Genomic DNA, 20,610 nt, shown 5'->3' with positions numbered 1-20,610 from the left:
ACCCCTGCCAACTCTCATAATAAAAATAAGATAAAAGATAAGCCTTTCTTTTTTAAGTGCAGCCGTTTCCTCTAAGGGAAACAGGCTGCATTTAAGAAAGAAAACACTTTTTTCAGAGGTGATCACAGATATTGTGGTCTCATGACCTCAGCAGGCCTCCATCCCTGAGATGGCCAGCAATCGTAGTGAGTCGCAATTTGTGACCTACCTCCTTAATATATATAAGGGAAGGTCGGATTGCGATCCACTACTATTTGGAATTTTATGAACCAACCTAGTAGTACATAGATCGATTCCTAAAATTCTTTTCTGGTTGCAAAACTACTGGTTGCAGTTTGCGACCAGTATTTTGCAACTAATTATTCCTACATCAAGCCCTTAGTTATAAAATGTGGAAAATTTTGAGGCAGATTTACAAGCCCCTTGCGTGACTTTTGCGCCGCCGTTGCGTCACTTTTGTGACGCAGCTGCGGAGTTAAATATTGCGGGTCATTCACAACTTGACACATCTAGGGAGATGCGTCACGTTGTAAAGCCCTACGTCACATTGTACCGACCTCAGGTATAATGTATGCAGGGTGGCATGCCCACGCAAAAAACCATGTAGAACTGACACAGTGAAATCTACGAGATTTCACTGCGTCACTCTACGCCTTCACTGCGTCAAAATCCCTACGCCTGCTCAGACCAGGCGTAAGGAATGACGCAGGGCTTTTTGAATGGGTCTCACCCATCTATTGTGGCGCATTCCTGGAGTTGCGTCATTTTTATGAGCAACTCCAGCAATGTGTCACTTTTCCACCAACAGATGCGTCAGAATTTCTAACGCATCTGTTAATCCTTGCGTCATGGAGCACTGTTTTGTAAATACAGCGCATCCATAGTGGCGCAAGGACATTCAGCGCTGACTCAAGGAAACTGATGCATCTATCAAGATGCTTCAGTTCCTTGTAAATGTGCCCCGTAGTCTGAAAATGTTTCATTCAAAATGTGGCTTGTCTCTCCCCAACGATACTCTAGTGAGATACGTTTCTTTTTCAACCTCATTCCTAGAATGTAGGGGTCAGAGACGCATCAGAGACCCAAGGCATAGTATTTTTTAGTATGCTGTAATGTACGTAAACATTATGAAGTGTGATGGGTTTATATACTGCTACTAGATAAATTAGTAGTCTAACCCCAGTCCTAGAAAATGTGGAACAATGCGCTTATAAAAGACCCTAGAAAAGTTAGTTTTCATAATATACTGTATTATAAAATATTACATTGGGGCCATATGTACAAATGCATGTTTGCTGTCGGTTACAGCCTGATTCGCATGATTAGGTCATTTCTGACCCGAGAATTGCTTTTACATATGTACAGAGCTCAATTGCGATTCAGTAACGTGATACCGAATTGCAATTTCTGTTTAGCGATTCGGTATTTGGAAGGGGCATATTTAGAGTGTCCCTTCCTAATACCGTTGCGCAGTGGCATGTATGAATGTTTTGCGACCGAATTACAGCTGCAAACCTTTCATTTCTTACCGACACCTCAAGGGTGGAGGTAACCATTTGCAAATGAGAAGGGGTCTCCAAGGGACCTCTTCCCCATTGTGAATGTTGAAACAAATATTTTTTAAGAGCTGGCAGCGGTCCAAGGTACCACTGCTCGTAAAAAAATGAAACTTAAACGTTTTATTTTATGTTTTGCAATGTATACCGTTTTCCTTTAATAAAAAGCAATCACAGACATGATGGTCTCCGACCCCCGCAAGCCACCATCCCTGTGATGAGTGCAATTCCTACTGGGTCACAAATTGTGACCTACCTTATCAATATTCATGAGGTAGGTCTATTGCCACCCCATTCGGAATCGCTATTTAATAATAATTTGTACGTTTTTGTACATTAGGACTTGTGATTCGCAATGATGAATCACAATTAGGAAATCGCAATCCCTAAAATGTATACATATGGCCCATGGTTATTAACGCTGTGATGAGTTTAATATATTTACGCTACATAGTGGGTTTTGTAACTAAAAATCATTCATGTATATTGTTTCCTGTTAAAGTGTGTCTCCCCCTCTCTCTCAGGTCTGAGGACGTCCTGTGGGCCTAACTGGTACACTGGGGGCAGCAACAATAACAGCTACATTATGGCCTTGTTCATTACTTGCTTCACCTTGCCTCTCAGCATGATCATCTTCTCCTACACCAGCCTACTAATGACTCTGCGTGCGGTGAGTATAAACACTCACTCAGCCCTTCATTCTTCTTAAAGGGGCCAATGATGTCACCAGGGAGCTCAAACCCCAGGCTTTCATCATCAAACAAAGCACCATTTTAGAATGCCTACTGTTATTGTGAGTAATGTTGGGTTGGGTAAAGAAAACAGGGGCATATTACCAAGATTAAGCGATAATTATCGCTTAACATGGTTAGCGGCAATATTATTATCGCCGAGCTCCGCCGATTTTTATCGCAGATAAACCTTGCTATTATCAAGGTTTATCTCAAAAGCGATGAAAATCGGCCGAAATGCATGAATATCGCTGAAAAGTTCGCTGAGAAGTTAGCGATATTCATGCATTACCGAGCTAATGCTCTTAGCCATGTTATCCACCTACTATTGGATAACATGGCTAAGAACTGCTCTGGGCAGGAGTTTGCTTTTGGAGATATTCGCGCTTAGCGCGAATATTTCCAAAAGTACGCCTTTGTAGGTAATAGGAGATAGCGATGTTAGCGACTATTTACAGACGCTAACATCTTGGCACGCCCACTTTGCATGTCATTAGCGATAAATATCGCTGAGATGCAAAGCGGGCCCCAAGATGATCGCTATCTCCTACTAGCTGTCGCTAACTGGTGTTAGCGACAGCTAGGTAATAGGGCGATATAATCATCGCCGCTTTAGTGGGGAAAATTCCCGCTAAAGCGGCGATAAGGCCCTTGGAGATATGCCCCACAGTTTTTTCTCTGCCTTAGCTTTCCCTTTTAAGGGTTCTCCTATGTCAATCAATCAATCAATCAAATCAATCAAAGCATTTATATATAGCGCGCTACTCACCCGGAAGTTCTCAAGGCGCTTGGGGGAGGGGGGTCCACTACTGCTCGAACAGCCAGTGACTTATTATTATATACTCAGCCATCCATACTTTGAGGGAAGTATCTATATATTTTTTGGATAGTTCTTTTTTAAATCCTAATGCAAATTGAGGTCTTGTATTGTTTAGGTAAGAACACATCAGGTGTTTCTATAAATCAGATAGTTTTAATTAAAATCATCTGATATTAGGTTTGTCACTGATGTGATTCACAACACTTCTTAGCCAATTAAGTAGTAATTCAGTACATAATCAAAACAAGTATCATTGTACGTTCCAAATCTTGATTCAGAGAGTCGGGCATTGTAAAACTTTGCAAGAAAGGACATTCCTGTCAGTAGAAAATATGCCATTTTGGCAAATGGTCTTTCGTCATAAATTTTTAGTTCAGGGCCGGGTTGGGTGTGTTTACGGTGGGTCACCATGGCACAAACCAAACCTCAGAACTTTGTGGTGATTCACATACCTCTTGCAGAACATTTACAACATTGACAACACAAGCATATTTACTCCATTGAAAAGCAAGTGAAGGTCCCTTGAGAGGGCGGTAAACGGAAGGGAACAACCCTTGTGAAAATGTAAGTTCAAGCTCAATACTGAAGCACCACACATGAAGAAACATCAATCAATCAGGGTTGGCAAAGTGCAACAACTCACCTGTGAGAGTCTCAAGGTGCTGGGGGGAAGAGGGCTGGCTCTGTTGAGTGGTGGGGAAAGAAGACACTTTACTCCGCACTCATTTACAACGCATGCCATTACCCCGCATGTTTTACTTCGCAAAAATCTTTTACAATGCAGGGCTTAACAACGCAATCCATTCCAACGCATTCCCCATTACAACGCAATTTACTATTCTAACTCCAACGGGGCGTTGCTTTGGGGAATGTGTTGTAATGGTTTGCGGTGTGAAGCCCTGTGTTCTAAAAAAATTTTGCGGAGTAAAAAATGTGGGGTAATGGCCTGTGTTGTAACACATTTGTCGTAAAGAATGTTTACCATGCCAGGTTTTGATGTCCTTCGTGAACTGGAGAAATGTGGGAGATTGCTGGAGGTGGAGGAGGAAGGTGTTCCAGGCTTTCGCTGTGAGGTAGCGAAAGGGCTTTACCGTTCTAGTCTTGTTGATATGTGGGACGTTGGCTAGTGTTCAAATTCAACCCCACACAACTTGATCTAGGTGTAAACAACGTTCTATTTAAGTATTTTCCTCATCTGAAATGTGGGGCCTGCAAAGTTGACTATAAATTTACTATAGCACTCCATAAGTCGTAAGAATGACTGCAATTCATTCTTGTTCTCAGGAGAAGCCAAGTTCATTATTGTGTTCCACAATCTGAATTTAGGTTGTATGCCTTGTGATTAAATCATGTGCCCCAGATAATTTATCTCAGCCCATTTGATCTTACATTTCTCTTCTTTGATTGTTAGCCCATACTCTTTAAACTTCAGAAGAACATGTTGTAGCCTTTTGTCATGTATAGTCTCATTTTCACCAAACATCAACACATCATCATGTAAAAGAATACACCAGGGACCCCAGCCAGTATGTAAGGCAGGGACTTTGAAAAACTGATGCAGCTGACGTCAGGCCGAATGTCATCCGTTTAAACTTGTAAGCCCCCAAGGCTGTAAGATCTTGAGAATCAGCATGTAAACGAATTTGGAGAAGTGTGACTCAATGATTAGAGCGGCAGACCCTGATGCAGAGGTCTAGCCCGGGACCAGGGTTCAATTCCCCGCCTCGGCGGGTCTTGGGCTCAAAATTCCACGGACCTGATAATTCTCGCCTCGGTGCCTATTCCAATCATGGAGTCCGACTCTGCAACTCTGGGCAATAGCTTGCTTAATCTCCACAACGGCCCCCACAACGCTAAGGATGCCTGGCCTCCACCTTGGGGGTGCCCAGGAGTGGACGCCTCACAGGGAAAGCCAGGATGGGTTCCACAGCGGTATTCGTACAAGCGCCTTGAGACCCTTGTTGGTGAGTAGTGCGCTATACAAGTATCAATTTACATTTACATTATCATCAAGGCGGCGCTATGAAATCATCGCCGCTTTTGCATCCGTTTTCGGGCAAAATGCGGCGATAATTTTATCGCCTTATCAGCAAAGACACGCTATTCCGTGTTCTGCTGATTCGGCACCAGTTGCAACAACTTCCAGCTTTGCTGACCACGGTTATCGCTACTTTCCTTACGCCTGCTTGTAATCTGATTTAAGCAAAACAAAAGGGGATGATGGGCGGAACGTTTGAGCAAATCAAACACTCACCCCCAGTCAACTGATCTGGTTTTTAATCAATCACCATTCTTTAGCTCACTCCGCCACCCCAGTTCAGACATGGCCATATGCAAATCAGTCTGACCCTGTGCCTCATGGGAACAGTCCAGCCCGAACTGCCAAAGCCATGTCTTCCCTGGACCGGAAACAAGCATCCTGGGACCGGTTTCTGGCATCACAGCCGTCATCAGCCAGGCTAGCTTGAATCCAGTGGCAAAGTGAGCAAGGGACTCACGCCTGAGCATACCCTGCCAACTTAGGGCGAATAAAGCGATACAAAAGGGGATGATGGACGGAGCGTTTGAGCAAATCAAACACTCACCCCCAGTCAACTGATCTGGGTTTAATCCATCACCATTCTTTAGCTCACTCAGCCACCCCAGTTTAGACATGGCCATATGCAAATCAGTCTGACCCTGTGCCTCATGGGAACAGTCCAGCCCGAACGGCCAAGCCATGTATTCACTGGACACAGGGTCAAGACTGATTTGCATATGGCTGGGTTAAAACTGGAATGGCATGGTGAGCAAAAAAATGATGGATTTAGGCCCATCTCTGTACTGGGGTGAATGTAAGACATTGTTCTGCATTCTGTCCATCACCTGTTGTTTTTTGCATTTGTCACCCGAGTGTGACGGATATGCTCAGACGTGAGTCCCGTGCTCTCCATGCCACTGGAATCAAGCTATCCAGGCTGATGAGGGTTGAAAGCCTGAAAACGGTCCTTGGATGCTTGTTTCCAGTCCAGGGAGGACCTGGCTTGGCAGTTCGGGCTGGACTGTTCCCATGGGGCAAAGGGTCAAGACTGATTTGCATATGGCTGGGTTCAAACTGGAATGGCATGGTGAGCAAAAAAACAATGGATTTAGGCCCAGATCTCTGTACTGGGGTGAATGTATGACATTGTTCGGCATTCTGTCCATCACCTGTTGTTTTTTGCTGAAATCTAATTTAGCCATGTAATCCAATGGGAGGTGGATTATATGGCAAAGGACACCCTGCCCTATCAGCAAGGTATCGTTGGTCGCTGTGCGATTATCGCTGGATGTCCAGCGATAATCACACTGTTTTCCAGCTGATGCTTGGATTCCTATCGCATTGGACATATGCGTTGCTGATAGCACGCTATCTCCGTGATAGGAACCAGCATTAGCCAGCGATAATTATCCTAGCGCTAAGTGCACTTAGCGATAATTATCTCCTGGCCTTGCTGATATACCCCTTGGTGTCAAGCTGAAGTAAAATCTAATGTTGAAAGTTACTTAGCTCCAGCTACTTTGGTAAATATTTCTGTTATTTTGGGCAACAAGAACTTGTCTACTATGGTTTCCTTATTAAGGACCCTAAGAATTTGGAATAGGCACATTTTCCTGTGCACTTTTCTAGCTACCACAATTGAGGCCAACCATTCCGTCCCCTCAACTGGTGTGATAACATCTAGTCTGCATATTTCATCCGGATTGGCCCTGACAGCTTCTTGTATACTAATGGGAAGGCTTCTTGGTTTAGCTGAAACTGGGATGGTATTATCTTTTAGTTTTATTATGTACACAAAAGTTTTCAAGTAATCCAACTTGTCAGAGAAAACTTCAGGAAATTCCTTTTCCATGCTTTCCAGTGTTTGCAATGACTTGTCCAGCTCAGAGGTGCACTAGTGTACAAATCATTGAATATGCTCTTTCAGTCTTCCGCCATATATGTGTTTTCAAATTTGGAATAATGTTATTTTCCTTAAAAGTGTGCGAATCACTGGGGAAGAGTGTGCCCATGTGTTCACAATGGCAAAAGTGTATTTCATTAGTTCCTATATAAAGCCACCAGGTGGCAGTAGAAATTATCAAAGTAGTGTACATGAAAGAGCTAAACTGTCAAAAAACCGCAGCTCTCACATGACCAAAAGAAAACAAGCTTTCACGTGACCAAAAGAAAACAAGGCCAGCCTCTGCCTCCATTGAAACGTCACACTCCAGAAGCAGTAGGAGAGAATCCTCGCTCTTCACCAATCTCTCTCCAGTGTGTGATAACAACTATCAATGAGACCCAGCTATTAGTGTTTACTATAATTTCACTCCTAGATGTCCCTATAAGGAGTGGTTGAAGGCGTGCTCATGCTCTGTGAGGACGTGTCCCTCACACCGCCTTTCAGTGCGCCAATAGCCACCCTTGTGAGGAGAACGCTGGGTATGCGCACGCAGTAAAACATGCAGTTGGTAAGTGGCAGCGCGTGCAGCAAATTATGGTCGTAGGCTTGCCAATACTCGTGGGTGCATCACTGACAGTCGTGCTGAGGACCATAGATTCCAAACTTTGCTGATTGTAGTCGTGTGACGCCGCACATGAACTTTATGACTTTTATGTGCCATGGGTGGGGTCTGAAGATCATGAAGTCCCGTGACTGTCATTTTGACCAGTTGAGCATGGTTGGTGAGCCTATCCCTGTACCCTGGGTGAGGGCTGCATAACTCATTTGTAGAGACCCTTTCCTTCCCATCGCTGGGAAGCATGGCTTCCACCACTGGAGCAGTTGCCTCGCTTTGAACTATAAGAGGGCCTCCATTTGGAGGTAAACCCTGAGGGAGTTTAGAATTCATTTCATTTCATAAACTTTATTCGACAATTAAGTCATAAAAGTATACATAAAATACACAGTTATTAGTTTAAAAATCCATTAAAATGTATACAATAAATATTAAAAGGGTATTAAACTACAATAGACTATTGCCGAGTATCATCTTACATTATTTCAAGGATCATAAAAACAATCTCATCAATGTACATTTGGTCCAGAGGAGTATTGCACGAAAGCTCAAAAAAGCAACCCCTAATATTTACGGGTATAAACAGCTTAATCTTCACATGTCTGCCGCTATTTGTTTTATACGGATTAATCAAGCCCATTTCAAGAACTTAGCCACAGCAACAGCAATTATGGGCGCCGGGTCTGTACATAGGATTCTTAGAGCCTCTCCATGTCTATGTATCCCAAGCAGTTTACATATAGGCTTGATCCACATCGATCTAGGGGCAGTATACAAGGGACAGAAAAAGAGGAAATGACTTAATGACTCTTGTTCCTCCCCACACTTAGGACATCTGTGGTTACCATTTTTGCCTGCCCATTTAGCTGTAAAAGACCTTACTGGAAGGGCGCCTACTCTAAGTTGGAAATAGAGCTTGCGATCCTGCTGTTTCTCAATGGTATCCCAATATAATTCCAGTTTCGGTTGGGCCTTAACTTCCATGAAACGATCTGTTAAGTGCGAGGAGAGACCCTTTGTCCTCTCTTCTGTAATCACCATCTCCCAATACTTTTCTTTTAAAAAAAAATTTGGGGAGAGGAATGCGGCGTTTTCTGGGTCTTCCCATAGTTCCCTCATTCCCAATTTGAAAAGTAAAGACCGAATGTCCTTCAGTCAATGTATTTTTTGGCAAGAATCCTTAGCCATTATCTCCCTCAGACCATGAGCATAGTGCTGTAATTCTTCTGTGGTTCATAAGCGGCGCCAGTACAGTAATGGCCGCAAAATGCAAGATCCTGCACCGCCTTTTTTCCAAGGTCCCACATTAGTGGTATTAACGGGGTACTTATGGGAACGCTAGTAGCTTTTCGCAGAAATTCGTTTTCTGCTAGCGTCAGCTTTCTTAGATTCTCAAATCCCCAAAGTTCGGCTCCTTAAAGGGCCGAACTTAACACCTTCATCCCCTATACTTCTAATAATGGGCTAATGGGCTTTGTTATTAAAGAGGTAAATTGTTGTGTTTTAACACCACAATATCTAATTGGCTAGACCACCCCAGATCTCTCTGAAGGGTAACCCCCAGGTAAGTGAAGTCATCTAACCGCTCCAGCGGGGAACCATTAATATGTATCATCCCTCTGAAAGGTCTGGCAGTCCATAAGTTTTACGGCCAGTAAGGACCATAAACTTGCTTTTTGCCGTATTTATTTCTAAGCCCATATCCAGACAAAAGTCTTCAAAGCGCTTCAGCGTTTGCTGGAGCCCACTAGGTGTCTTTGAAATGATGAGGGTGTCGTCCGCAAACATGAGGATCGGGACCCGCTCACCAGACATCGCAGGGGCATCAGTCGGGGCCAGGGAGAGGAATTCCGCAACCCCGTTCACAAATAGCGGGAACAAGGTCGGCGCCATGACGCAACCTTGCCTCACTCCACGCTCCACCGGAAAGGGTTCCGTAACCTCTCCCTGGCGACCCCACCGAACCCGAGTGAACGTAATCTCATGTAGGCGGACGATCAAACTCAGCAGCTCAGGTGCCATCCCCAGCCCCGCAAGGACTTTCCATAATGTGTTGCGTGGGAACAGGTCAAAAGCCGCCCTTAGATCGTCAAAGACGGCATACAAGGAACCTTTTTCCAGGACCACGGTACGCCAATATAACATAATAAACCGGAAAACCTGGTCTATGGTACTTGTTTTTGGGTGGAAACCAGCCTGGAGGTGACTCAAAATATTATCATTATCCATCCAGGTCAGGATTCTACCCAAAACCATCCGTCCCATGATTTTTTGTATACAGTCAATCAAACTTATTGGCCTGTAGTTGCCTGCTAGCGACTTGTCCCCCTTTTTATACACCGGCACTATTTCTGCCCCTTTCCATGATTTAGGGACTTCCAGCCCTTGGGCTATGGCTTTTGCCACATACAAAATATAAAACCGCCATCGCCCTCTATTGTTTAAGAATAGATCTGCGGGGACACAATCCATGCCGGTAGCACGTCCCTCTGTGACTAGGTCCAATGCCCTATCCACTTCTCCCACAGTGAAGACAGCCTCCTTATAAAAAGTCAAATGCTCCTTCACTGATACCAGTAACACTGCTGGCATATTGGGGCTTAAAATAGTCAACCCATGAATTTCGGTCGACATTATTTTGAGGGCTCTCACGATGCCCTCCCCTGTCCCATTTAAAAATTTCCCTAAAAAGTTTGGTATTCTTTGCATTACAAGCCACTTTAAGGTCCTGCCACCTGCCCTCTTCCCAATCCCTTTTAGCTGTATGTTGCTTAAGTCTATAGTTCGCACGGGCCAATCTTATTATACTCATATCTTTGGTCTTTAAGGCTTGACCCAGCTCTCCCCTAGCTTGTGGCAAGAGCCGTCATACCAGCTCTCCAGTTTTTTAAATTGAGTTCTTCTTTTTCCTGAGCTAGGTTTACAAAAATATGTTTTCAGTTTGGTGAAAAGCCTATTGTGTGCCTCTAACAAAAAATTAAGGGGAGACCCATTCAAGGTGACTTCCTCCATAGCCTCTAGTGCCCCTTCCAAATCTCCCTCAATATTGCCAATAATTTCCTGATGCTCTACAACTTGACACCATTTAAGGTGGTGCTCGTCGTTTGCCATGACTAAATCTGGAAGAGTGTAACCCCCATGAACATCATCCACTTTATGTAGACCCAGGTTAAACATTGCAGTTAGGGGATTATGGTCACTCTCAATACGAGTCACTACCTCCATATCAAGGAGAGTAAACCACATCTTAAGGGGGACAAGTAAATAGTCAATGTTGCTTGCCCTAGCCCCATTGTCGAAAGTTTTCTTTCCCATTTTATCTGACAATGTGCGCCCAATGGCAGCCCTCAGCTGATTTCCCATGCAGAGGCCCTTTAACTGAATTGCGGCCTCGGTCCGTTTTCTTATGGGTTTGGTACCAAGCTGAGGAACTCCCCACCTAGCATCCTCATCCTCTGTTAGGTGTGTATCATCCAAGCCAGAGTTGAGAATTATGTAGCCCGCACAAAGTTGGACTTGAGTGAGTGGTCTTGGGTGCCTCTTTTTGGCACCAGCGGGGTCCCACCCTGCACCCTCGTCAGACTGTCCTCCCCACGGGGGGTCAGCCAACCCTTCCCTGGTGGGCCATCAGCAGAAGGGGCCATGGGCCCCCTACGGGCATCCAAATGGCATACTCTAGCATGGATTTCTGATCGACAGTCCTGAAGACCGTCTGCGGACGCAGGTAAGAAAGTTTGACTGAAAGTGATGCAAAGAATGTAGGTCTTTTAGGGCAATGGTTTGGACTTATAACATGTTTGTATCCTGTGATTATGCTAGGGAATTGCTTCCCCAGACAGTCACCCCTCCTTGTCCTAACTGGGGGTCCGGCCCCTGCTGGACTGAGCTACCTGATTGCTGTATGCTTGGCCACCCACCCAGTGGGATGGGTGCAGCCTGATTTCCTTGAAGCTGATTGGGTGATATATGTGCGGTGTTCTGAGTTTGGCTTTGGGGGTGAGTGCTTTGTGGGGGCTGTCCCTGTATTATTATGTTCTGATCATGGTATATATTTAGGTGACACCAATTGGCCAGGTGGCCCATTCTGTGACAGTAGTGGCATTCTGTGAGGCCAGCTTGGGCCCAGCACCCCCAGATCTTGGCCAGTAGGACTGGGCAGATACCCTCTTGGGTCCATATGTGGAGCAATTCCTGAGACCGGTGCCATCTGGATGGTGCAGCTAATGCAGCCCCCTCTAGGGCAGTCTTTTTCAACTTCTTTTGGACCAGCTTGGCAGTGTCTCTCTGGGACTACTCCGGCTTCTCCTTGTCCTTCTCCTGTCTCTTCCAGTAATTGTGTAGTATGTGTATTTCCCAACAGGGTTTGTTGTCTAGCCCTACTACGCTATCTTGTCCGATCTTGATCTCCGTGGGTAGTCTCCTTTTTGAGGATGTTGTAGAAGAATGCAACCTGGGAACCCGTGTCAGTCCAAGGTTGTCCTGTCTCCTGCCCCACTGTTCTCTCATTCTGTCTAGGAACTCGGTCATGGTTTACCCAGCTTTCATGCTCTCTCCCATTAATCCTCCTACATCTGGGTGGTCAGGGAACAACTCCATCAGGACCGTCCAGATCAGGTGCCTGATTAAATTAAATGCAGTGCCGTTATGATTGGTGTCGATGTGTGTTACATGCTGGGATGCACGTTCGAGAGAACACTGTGTCAGTCTGCTCAACAATGAGGCTGCTGAGAAGACTTTTGATGTCACCTATAGCTAGGTTTATACCTGTGGTGATCTTTTCAAAGAAGGAGATCCACTTTCCCATCCTGACCATCAATGGGAGCAGTTTATTTCTGAGCTCTTTTTTGTCCATCTGTGCCCAAAGGCTGTGCATCTTTCTAGAGTAGCAGAAAAATCCTGGTTCGGGGCAGCTCTGTTGGGTTCTCCCCAACATAGCGCTCTCATTGTCTCAAGCACTCCTGCTTGTAGGGGTAGAACCATTTCAGATCTCACCCTCCATGCCAAATGCAGTCTTCCCCAATGGCCATATCCTCAGGTTCGAAGGATCCATCCTCTGGCCAAGGACGATCATACTAATGGCACTTCCTTTCAGTCTTGCAGGCCAGTAGATGACAAAAAAGCAGCACGAAGGCCTCACCCTCTTCTCTGGATTTCATCTCTCTAGGGCCTGAGCTGTCTGACCTGTGCATCCCGGGGGAGCGGAGGACATCCTTGCGATCACTCACCTTGTGCGCCCGTAAAGGTGCCATGCTGCCCCTTGAGTGTCTCAATTGTGTCTCTGTCAGGCTTTTCTAGCAGCTTATTACCAGGTCAGCCCCTCGATGTTGACAACCAAGGGATGTATGGGTCGCTGTTAGGGGTCTTCCCCGCGATTCATCTCTGCGCTCATCTCTATCTGGGACACCAAAGTCGAGCTCCTGTTCCCTCTGAGGGAGTTGTTCCCCCTCCTTGCTGAGCTTCCCAGGCGGGAGCTCTCTCTCTCTCTCCATCGTTATCTCTCACCTTTCCTCTAACTCCCATCTGGTTTGCCGCCTTCTCACATTGATATTTGCTGTTATTCTAGGCAATGTCTTGCCCTCAATCTCACTACTTGATGCTTCTTCTGTGCCAGGGACCAGCCGCGGCCAGCGGTGGGTGTACCTGCCGGGCGGTGACGTTGGGGGTGGGAGGTGCAGGGTGGGGGGTAGTAATGTATGGATCACGGAGTTTAACAGGTAAGTAAACTTATAAATAAATAAAAAGAATTTTGTCACGCGCACTGCATCGTATTTGGTGATGCAGTGCACGCAACAAAATGTGTTACTCCCACCACCGACCGCTGCTGCCATGTGCCCACCTTAATGGAGTATAGACCCTGGCTCCCCTTTCAGAGTCGGATCTTGCGGGACTTGTGCTCCTTCCTTCCCCTCCACTGGTGAAATCACCTTCTAGGAGGGCAACAAACCTATTCTGACCGTATGGCTGTAACGACCGGATTCTCAGAACAGGCAGCTTATCAACCGTAGCTGCCCCAGTCATCACGCAACAACACCATTCTCAGGCCACTATTTACAAGATATCTAGAATACTCACCTGAAAAGGTGGAAAGAAGCTATTTACAAGCCTATATAGTCAAAGATACCACTAACACCTAATGGATTCCATATCTTATCCCATAATTACCTCATCTTATATTCTTTAACGTCTCCAGACGATATCTTTAACGTCACCCGACAATATCTTTAACGTCACCCAACGATATCTTTAATGTCACCCGACGATATCTTTAACGTCACCCGACGATATATTTAACGTCACCCGACGATATCTTTAACGTCACCCGACGATATCTTTAACGTCACCCGACGATATCTTTAACGTCCCCCGAAGATATACACTAATGGGGATACTAATGGGGATTCACCTTTAAAAGTTATTTCCCAAATGAAGTTCACACTCTCCCCCCATCATCAGTTACCTTTTCAGAAGGGCATATCCCATCCTTCTGTATGTCAGCACCTGGTTAAAAGGAAAGGTTAATCTCATTCATAAAAACACCATTCAAAGATATTTATCATTAAACCTTTATTCTACAATTAAACATGACAGAATGAGCAAAAGAAACATGAGTTAAGTTAGTCGCTACCTATAACCTAAAAAGGGGAGTAAATATGAATGATTAGATATATTCTACACTAAGCTCAGAACGCCTCACCTCAGACATGTGCCTTTTCATCTCAGCAGCGGAGCTGATCCCTCTCTCTCTCTGGCTTTGTCTTCAATATGCTTGGGACTCTGCTCTCCCTCTATGGCTCACGAATACACGTCTGCACTGCTACGCCTCGTCTACGCTGCTGTGGTTCCGAAATACTCGAAACCTCTTCTGGACTTAGTCTCTGCCACTCCTGTATGATGTCACTGCAGGATTCTCTGTCACCTTCCTTCTTCGTTTCAGGATTTCACCTAGCTGATATCAGTCTCTATGCACCAGCCTTTGGACCAACTTCTTCTGTCGACTCCACACGTTGTTCTCTCCCTCTTCTATCCTCGCCACTTGATAATATAAAGCTCCCTTCCTTTATGGAAAATTCCGGTATTAGGCCGACTCCCACCAAATTCCTGAACCAGTCCCCGGCTCCCTTCGCCTTCCACAGTGGCCACCTGCGTTTTGCGTCTAGAGCCGGGGAGACAAACACATTCCTTTAATAAGGGCCAGCCTTGACCAGTTCCTCACTAGCGAATAACAGAATGATTTCTAAACACTACCTTTACCCTGCAAGCACCTCGGACAGACGAGGCAGAAGTACAAAATGGCTTCTCTCTAGCTTTCGGGCCTGTAGGCCCAAGAAAACGGAAAAAGGCACTAAACCCTGTTAAAGCGCATAGTTAAGCCCTATAAATGAACACAAATGCAACCAGGACTGAGATGGTAGTGGATTATAGTCACCAGCAGTCTGAAAATAGACTAAAATTACCCTGTCGCTACAATGGCGCATGGTGGGGAGTTAAGGAGTGTGCGCCCCTTGTTCAGCTCAGACCGGCTGAATTGCAGCCGATGGGTGAGGGGTCAAACCCGAGGGTGCTTGGTACCGGTCTGAGCCGGTCAGGCCGATGTTGCCTGGGCTGGCAGAACCTGGGATCCTGCTCCCTGCCTGGTGACTTGCTGCCCTGCCCTGGAGAAGCCTTCTCAACCAGTGGGTTGGTGTAACCCAGCGTGGTGGCACCTGGGATGACCGGCATTAGTGAGAGCACATCCCTTCTGGTGTATGGTGGGGGAGGTGCAGATGCCTTGCTTATGGGTTCAGGGATAGCCTTGTAAGCTGGAGCCACCTCAAAGATGGCCCACAGTTCTAGTAGTGCCTCCTTCTTAGCCTTCTTATGTCCTGTATACCTGGTCAGTTTGTGAGCCTTTGTGTGTTCTATGGCGAACGTGCCCCCCTCAGGACAAGAAAATGTGTGGGCTTTGGTATGGGTATGCCACTCACAGCAGTGTTTCTCTAATTTCCTGGGGCCTTATTTATGAAGTCCTTGCGTCAGTTTTGCGCCGCCGGTGCGTCACTTTTTGTGACGCACCAGCGGTGTAAAAAATGTGCCTCGTTGCGCCATATTTAAAAAGTGACGCATCTAGGTAGATGCGTCACTTTTTAAACCCCTGCGCCACATTATACCTGCGTCAGGTATAATGTATGCAGATGGGGCGTTCCACCGCAAAAAGCCTCGTAATAGTGACGCAGTGAAATCTATGAGATTTCACTGCGTCACTTTTAGGACGCTGTTGCGTCAAAATCTTGCGCCTGCCTCACAGCAGGCGTAAGACTGACGCAAGCCCTTTCACATGGGGCTTTCCCCATGTGAAAGGACGCATTGCTGGAGTTGCGTCACTTTTGTGACACACTCCAGCAATGCGTCACTTTTGCGCTAACAGATACGTCAGAAATACTGACGTATCTGTAACTCCTTGCGACATGATGCGTCATACATTAAATATGACGCATCAGGAATGTCGTAAGGAGTGCGCAGTGAAAAGTGACGCATCGCTGTTTTCACGCAGCGATGCGTCACTTTTCATAAATGAGGCCCCTGGCCTGAGTGGAAAACGTCAATTGCATGTGGCCTAGTAGAGTCTCAATGATGGATTGGGAAGCTTGTTTGTTGTTTGTATTAAAGATCTTTGCAAACTTTTGATTGTCTCTAGATTTTCAAATAATGACAAATTATTTTCTAATTTTGGGGATCTGTGTACACAGGGTGGTACCAAAAGCCAATCTACTTGGTCATGAGCTCGAAAAATATTAATGCATCAAAAGAATAGATTAACATTCAATAGAGACAAAAAATGCAATGAAATAATAACAAACTATAACAAAAGTGCAATTATTAGTTCAGAGCAGTATGAGTTGATTTGTAGCACTAAACCAGAAATTATGGACCTCTGATTTGAAAAAAGGGGGTTTTATTACCTAAAGTATAGACTTGATAACATGACATAACATTTAAACAGCACCACAACATCAATAAGTGCATAAAATGGAAAAAAAATCTAAAGGAGACTAAAAAGGTTGTTAGAAAAAATAGTTATTTTGTCCAAAAAACTGAGCGCTTTCCTCATTCCTATAGCCCGTGGAAAGAGGATGCTCGCGTAGTATGTCACTATCAGATCGGCGGACAAAAATTAGCAATGATTAAAGCTGAGAAAAAGAAATAACCTGATAACTATCGGCCCCCTGTGGACTGGCACAAGCTACACCTGATTCACCAAGGTCCGACTTTTCCCTAACTTCCGAATTGCACCCTGTATGACACCCAGGGGTTGTGCCTATCACTGCCTAAAGCCAAGCAATCCAAGAGGAGAGAAAAAGAGGAGCATCTGTCACTTCTTTTAGAAGCTACTAGCGTTTAATCAATAGCACTAAGTAAACATTTGTGACTAAAGAACAATAAATTTGAGGTTAGCTCTTTATCATACCCAGAAACTATGCATACCGACTTGCCTCCATGCCCAGCGGTATCCGCTATTCCCTTACTGTCACTCAGGGACGAGGCTTAGCCTCTGTTCCACGTCCAAATGTACAAGCGTTCCCTTACTAACACCCAGGGTCGAGGAACACCCTGTGCTCCACACCCAAGGTCAGGCACAAAAATCGTACCTCCTCCGCCTTCTTCTAGCTGATCCTAGATCAGCATATGGCAAAGTAGGACAAGCATTCAGATCACGTGTGTTTTCACACAGCAGAGTGCGCAACACCATTGCGTCTCGCAACGTGACTCACCAGCGGTGTAAGGGGCCCATGAATAAGCCCCCTTGTGTCTAGTATAACCTCACACCTTTTATTCAATGCAAAAAAAGTATGCAGTCATTTTCGTAGGAAGACCAATGTGACTTTCACCTTCTTCACTCAAAGGAGATGAAGTGAAGTGATTATGTTGGTACTAATCTCCGGTTTTCCACTTGAGCCAATAGCATGATCCTTGGCAGATCCCTTCACCTCCCTGTGCCTCTCTTTTCTTAGTTAACAAATGTTTGAAGCATACAGTCACGGATTGGTAATGACATTATAAGTCTGATTATAAGTGACCCTGCATACTGTTATCCGTACAAAAAACCTATTTGCATAGAAATCATAAGTAAAATGTGTGCAATGTTTACCGCACCTGCTGATAACAGAGTGAAATAAATTCGGCAACCTTGTTACATTTCGACAGGTCAAACCTGCCAGAAATTAAAGAGTGAAACAGATCCAATTTTGAGGGCTAAGCTCGGAATAGGTGATAATTACTGCACTTGAAATATTACAAAAACCTCAATGTCGGATTTTATCAGATGTGATAATTATTCCTTCCGACCCTGCAGCACTCTCTACAGGCAGCACTCACGTCCACTTCAAAGGGGGGAAAATATCCCCCTGCTAGCTAGAGCATTGACTGATGTCATCCATCTGCAAAGAGATGTCTGTGGTTTCTGCAGAACACCCTTTCCCACATATAGAGGTTAGGCCTTTAGGGAGCCTACTGAAAGTGTATCAACTATTTGTGGTGCACTCTCAGTGCGCCTCCTACAGGCTTCTTTGCCACTGCAACCTCTTCCATAATACGGCACAGAAGCAGAGAAAGTGTTCCATCATTGGTATGGGGATATGTCCCTATGCAAATGAAGCAAAACCAAAGAGGATGATGGACAGAGTGTTGAACATTGCAAGCACTCACCCCCAGTTAACTGATCTGGGTTTAATCCATCATTCTTTAGCTCACTCAGCCACTCCAGTTCAGACATAGCCATATGCAAATCAGTCTCATCCTTATGGGTGCATTACAGCCCAAACTCCCAAGCCATGTCTTCCCTGGACAGGAAACAAGCATCCTGGGACCAGTTTCAGGTTCATAACCCTCATCAGCCAGGCTATCTTGAATCAAGTGGCAAAGTGAGAAAGGGACCCACGTCTGGGCATACCCTGCCAAATTAGGGCAAATTTACGAAAACCAACGGGGATGATGGACGGAGTGTTGAGCATTGCAAGCACTCACCCCCAGTCAACTGATCTGGGTTTAATCCATCATCATTCTTTAGCTCACACGGCCACCCCAGTTTAGACATGGCCATATGCAAATCAGTCTGACCCTGTGCCTTATGGGAACAGTCCAGCCCGACCTGCCAAACCATGTCTTCCCTGGACCGGAAACAAGCATCCTGGGACTGGTTTCAGGTTCATAACCCTCATTAGCCAGGCTATCTTGAATCCAGTGGCAAAGTGAGCAAGGGATCCATGTCCGGGCATACCCTGCCAACTTAGGGCAAACTTAGCAAAACCAAAGGGTTAATGGACGGAGTGTTAACATTGCAAGCACTCACCACCAGTTAACTGATCTGGGTTTAATCCATCACCATTCTATAGCTCACTCCACCACCCCAGTTCAGACATGGCTATATGCAAATCAGTCTGACCCTGGCAGTCCAGGCTGGACTGTTGCATGAGGCAAAGGGTCAAGGCTGATTTGCATGTGGCCAGGTCTAAACTTGGGTGGCATGGTGAGAAACAGAATGATGGATTTAACCCAGATCTCTTGACTGGGGGTGAATGTTTTGATTAGTTCTGTATTCCGTCCATCAATTGTGTGTCTTTTGCTTTCTCGCCCTAAGTGCGCCAGGTATGCCCAGACGTGGGTCCTGGGCTCACTGTGCCACTGGAATCAAGCTATCCTGGCTGAAGAGAAGTGAAACCCCGAAACTGGCCCTAGAATGGTTGTTTCCGGTCCAGGGAGGTCCTGGCTTGGCAGTTCATGCTGGACTGTTCCCATGAGGCACAGGGTCAAGACTGATTTGCATATGGCCAGGTCTAAACTGGGGTGTCATGGTGAGCAAAAGAATGATGGAGGTAGGTACCAATCTCCAAATAGGGACCCTTGCTTCTAGTCAGGGTAAGAGGGATACACTCTTTAGATAACCCCTACTCACCCCCTTGGTAGCTTGGCACAAGCAGACAGGCGTATCAAAGGCAACGTGCAAAGAATTTGTACCAAAACTCACAGTAACACAGTGAAAACACTACAAATGGACTCCACACCAGTTTAGAAAAATAAAGTATCTTTATCTAAGCTACACAAGACCAAAATGACAACATACACAGTTCAAGAATATGATTTTAAAAGAGTTCTAGGGTTTGCGTCAAAATAATCCACAGTTCCCTCACGTTTAGCCCAAAGTACCTGTAGATGCAACAAAAGTTCCAACTGGAAGCTGCAGCATTGAAAAACAAGCGATGCGTCACTCCTAAGACCCTGGGGAGGCGATGCGACAGCCCCGCCGGACGCAGCGGGTGTGTTGCGACGAATCCGGTCTGTATGGGGAGGGATGAGATACCTTGTATGGATTCCGGTGCGCAGGTTTGGTAGGAATTGTCTTGCACAGGCACGATACGACGATCTTCGGGACGGCGACGATCTCAGGTGCGGCGGTGATGCTCGGCACAGCGTCGATCTCCTCTCATGCCCCTCGATGCGATGGCTCTGCGTCGATGTTCACAGCAACGTGATGCGGCCCGCAAGCAAGCGGTGCAATGATCTTACTCAGCGACGACAGGCTCTGCGACAATTCTCGCAGCGACAGGAATCTTCCCGCACCGGGGCAATGCACTCCGCAAGCGAACTATGCATCGCTTCTTGCAGCAGCAACAGGCTCTGCGATGATCTTCGCGGCAACGGGAATTTTCTTGCACTGTCGACAATGCGCTCCGCAAGCGAGCGATGCGTGAAAATTGCAGATCTTCTCCTTTTCTTCTTGTCCAGCTCCCCAAACAGCAGGCACAACTTCCAGAGGCCCCACAATTGGATCAAGCACTCTAGGAAGGGCAGAACTCATACAGCAGAGTTCAGGGGGAAGCTGGGGGTGAAGTCCTTTTTTTCCTGGGACTTCTTAACAGGGAGCCAGCTCTTCTCAGGCCCTTGGAGATCTCATCAAGCAAGGGGACAAAGCAACAGCAAAGTCCTTCCCCTCTCCTTGGCAGCAAAG

The 20,610-nt window shown here is 45.8% G+C and overlaps 1 protein-coding gene across 1 annotated transcript in view; it reads left to right on the top strand.

The window, feature by feature from the left end:
• Nucleotides 1-20,610, top strand: part of LOC147730218 (pinopsin-like) — a 136,589-nt gene that overhangs the window by 64,841 nt on the left and 51,138 nt on the right. The window contains exon 3 of the mRNA XM_086958529.1: nt 2,081-2,226. Within this exon, the coding sequence (XP_086814655.1) occupies nt 2,081-2,226 (146 nt within the window). The remainder of the gene's footprint in view (nt 1-2,080; nt 2,227-20,610) is intronic.

The sequence above is a fragment of the Lissotriton vulgaris genome, chromosome 2_1, assembly GCF_964263255.1.
Source record: "Lissotriton vulgaris chromosome 2_1, aLisVul1.2, whole genome shotgun sequence".
Taxonomy (NCBI): Eukaryota; Metazoa; Chordata; class Amphibia; order Caudata; family Salamandridae; genus Lissotriton; species Lissotriton vulgaris.
The sequence above is the reverse complement of the archived record's forward strand: the minus strand, read 5'-3'. Positions and strand labels throughout refer to the sequence as shown.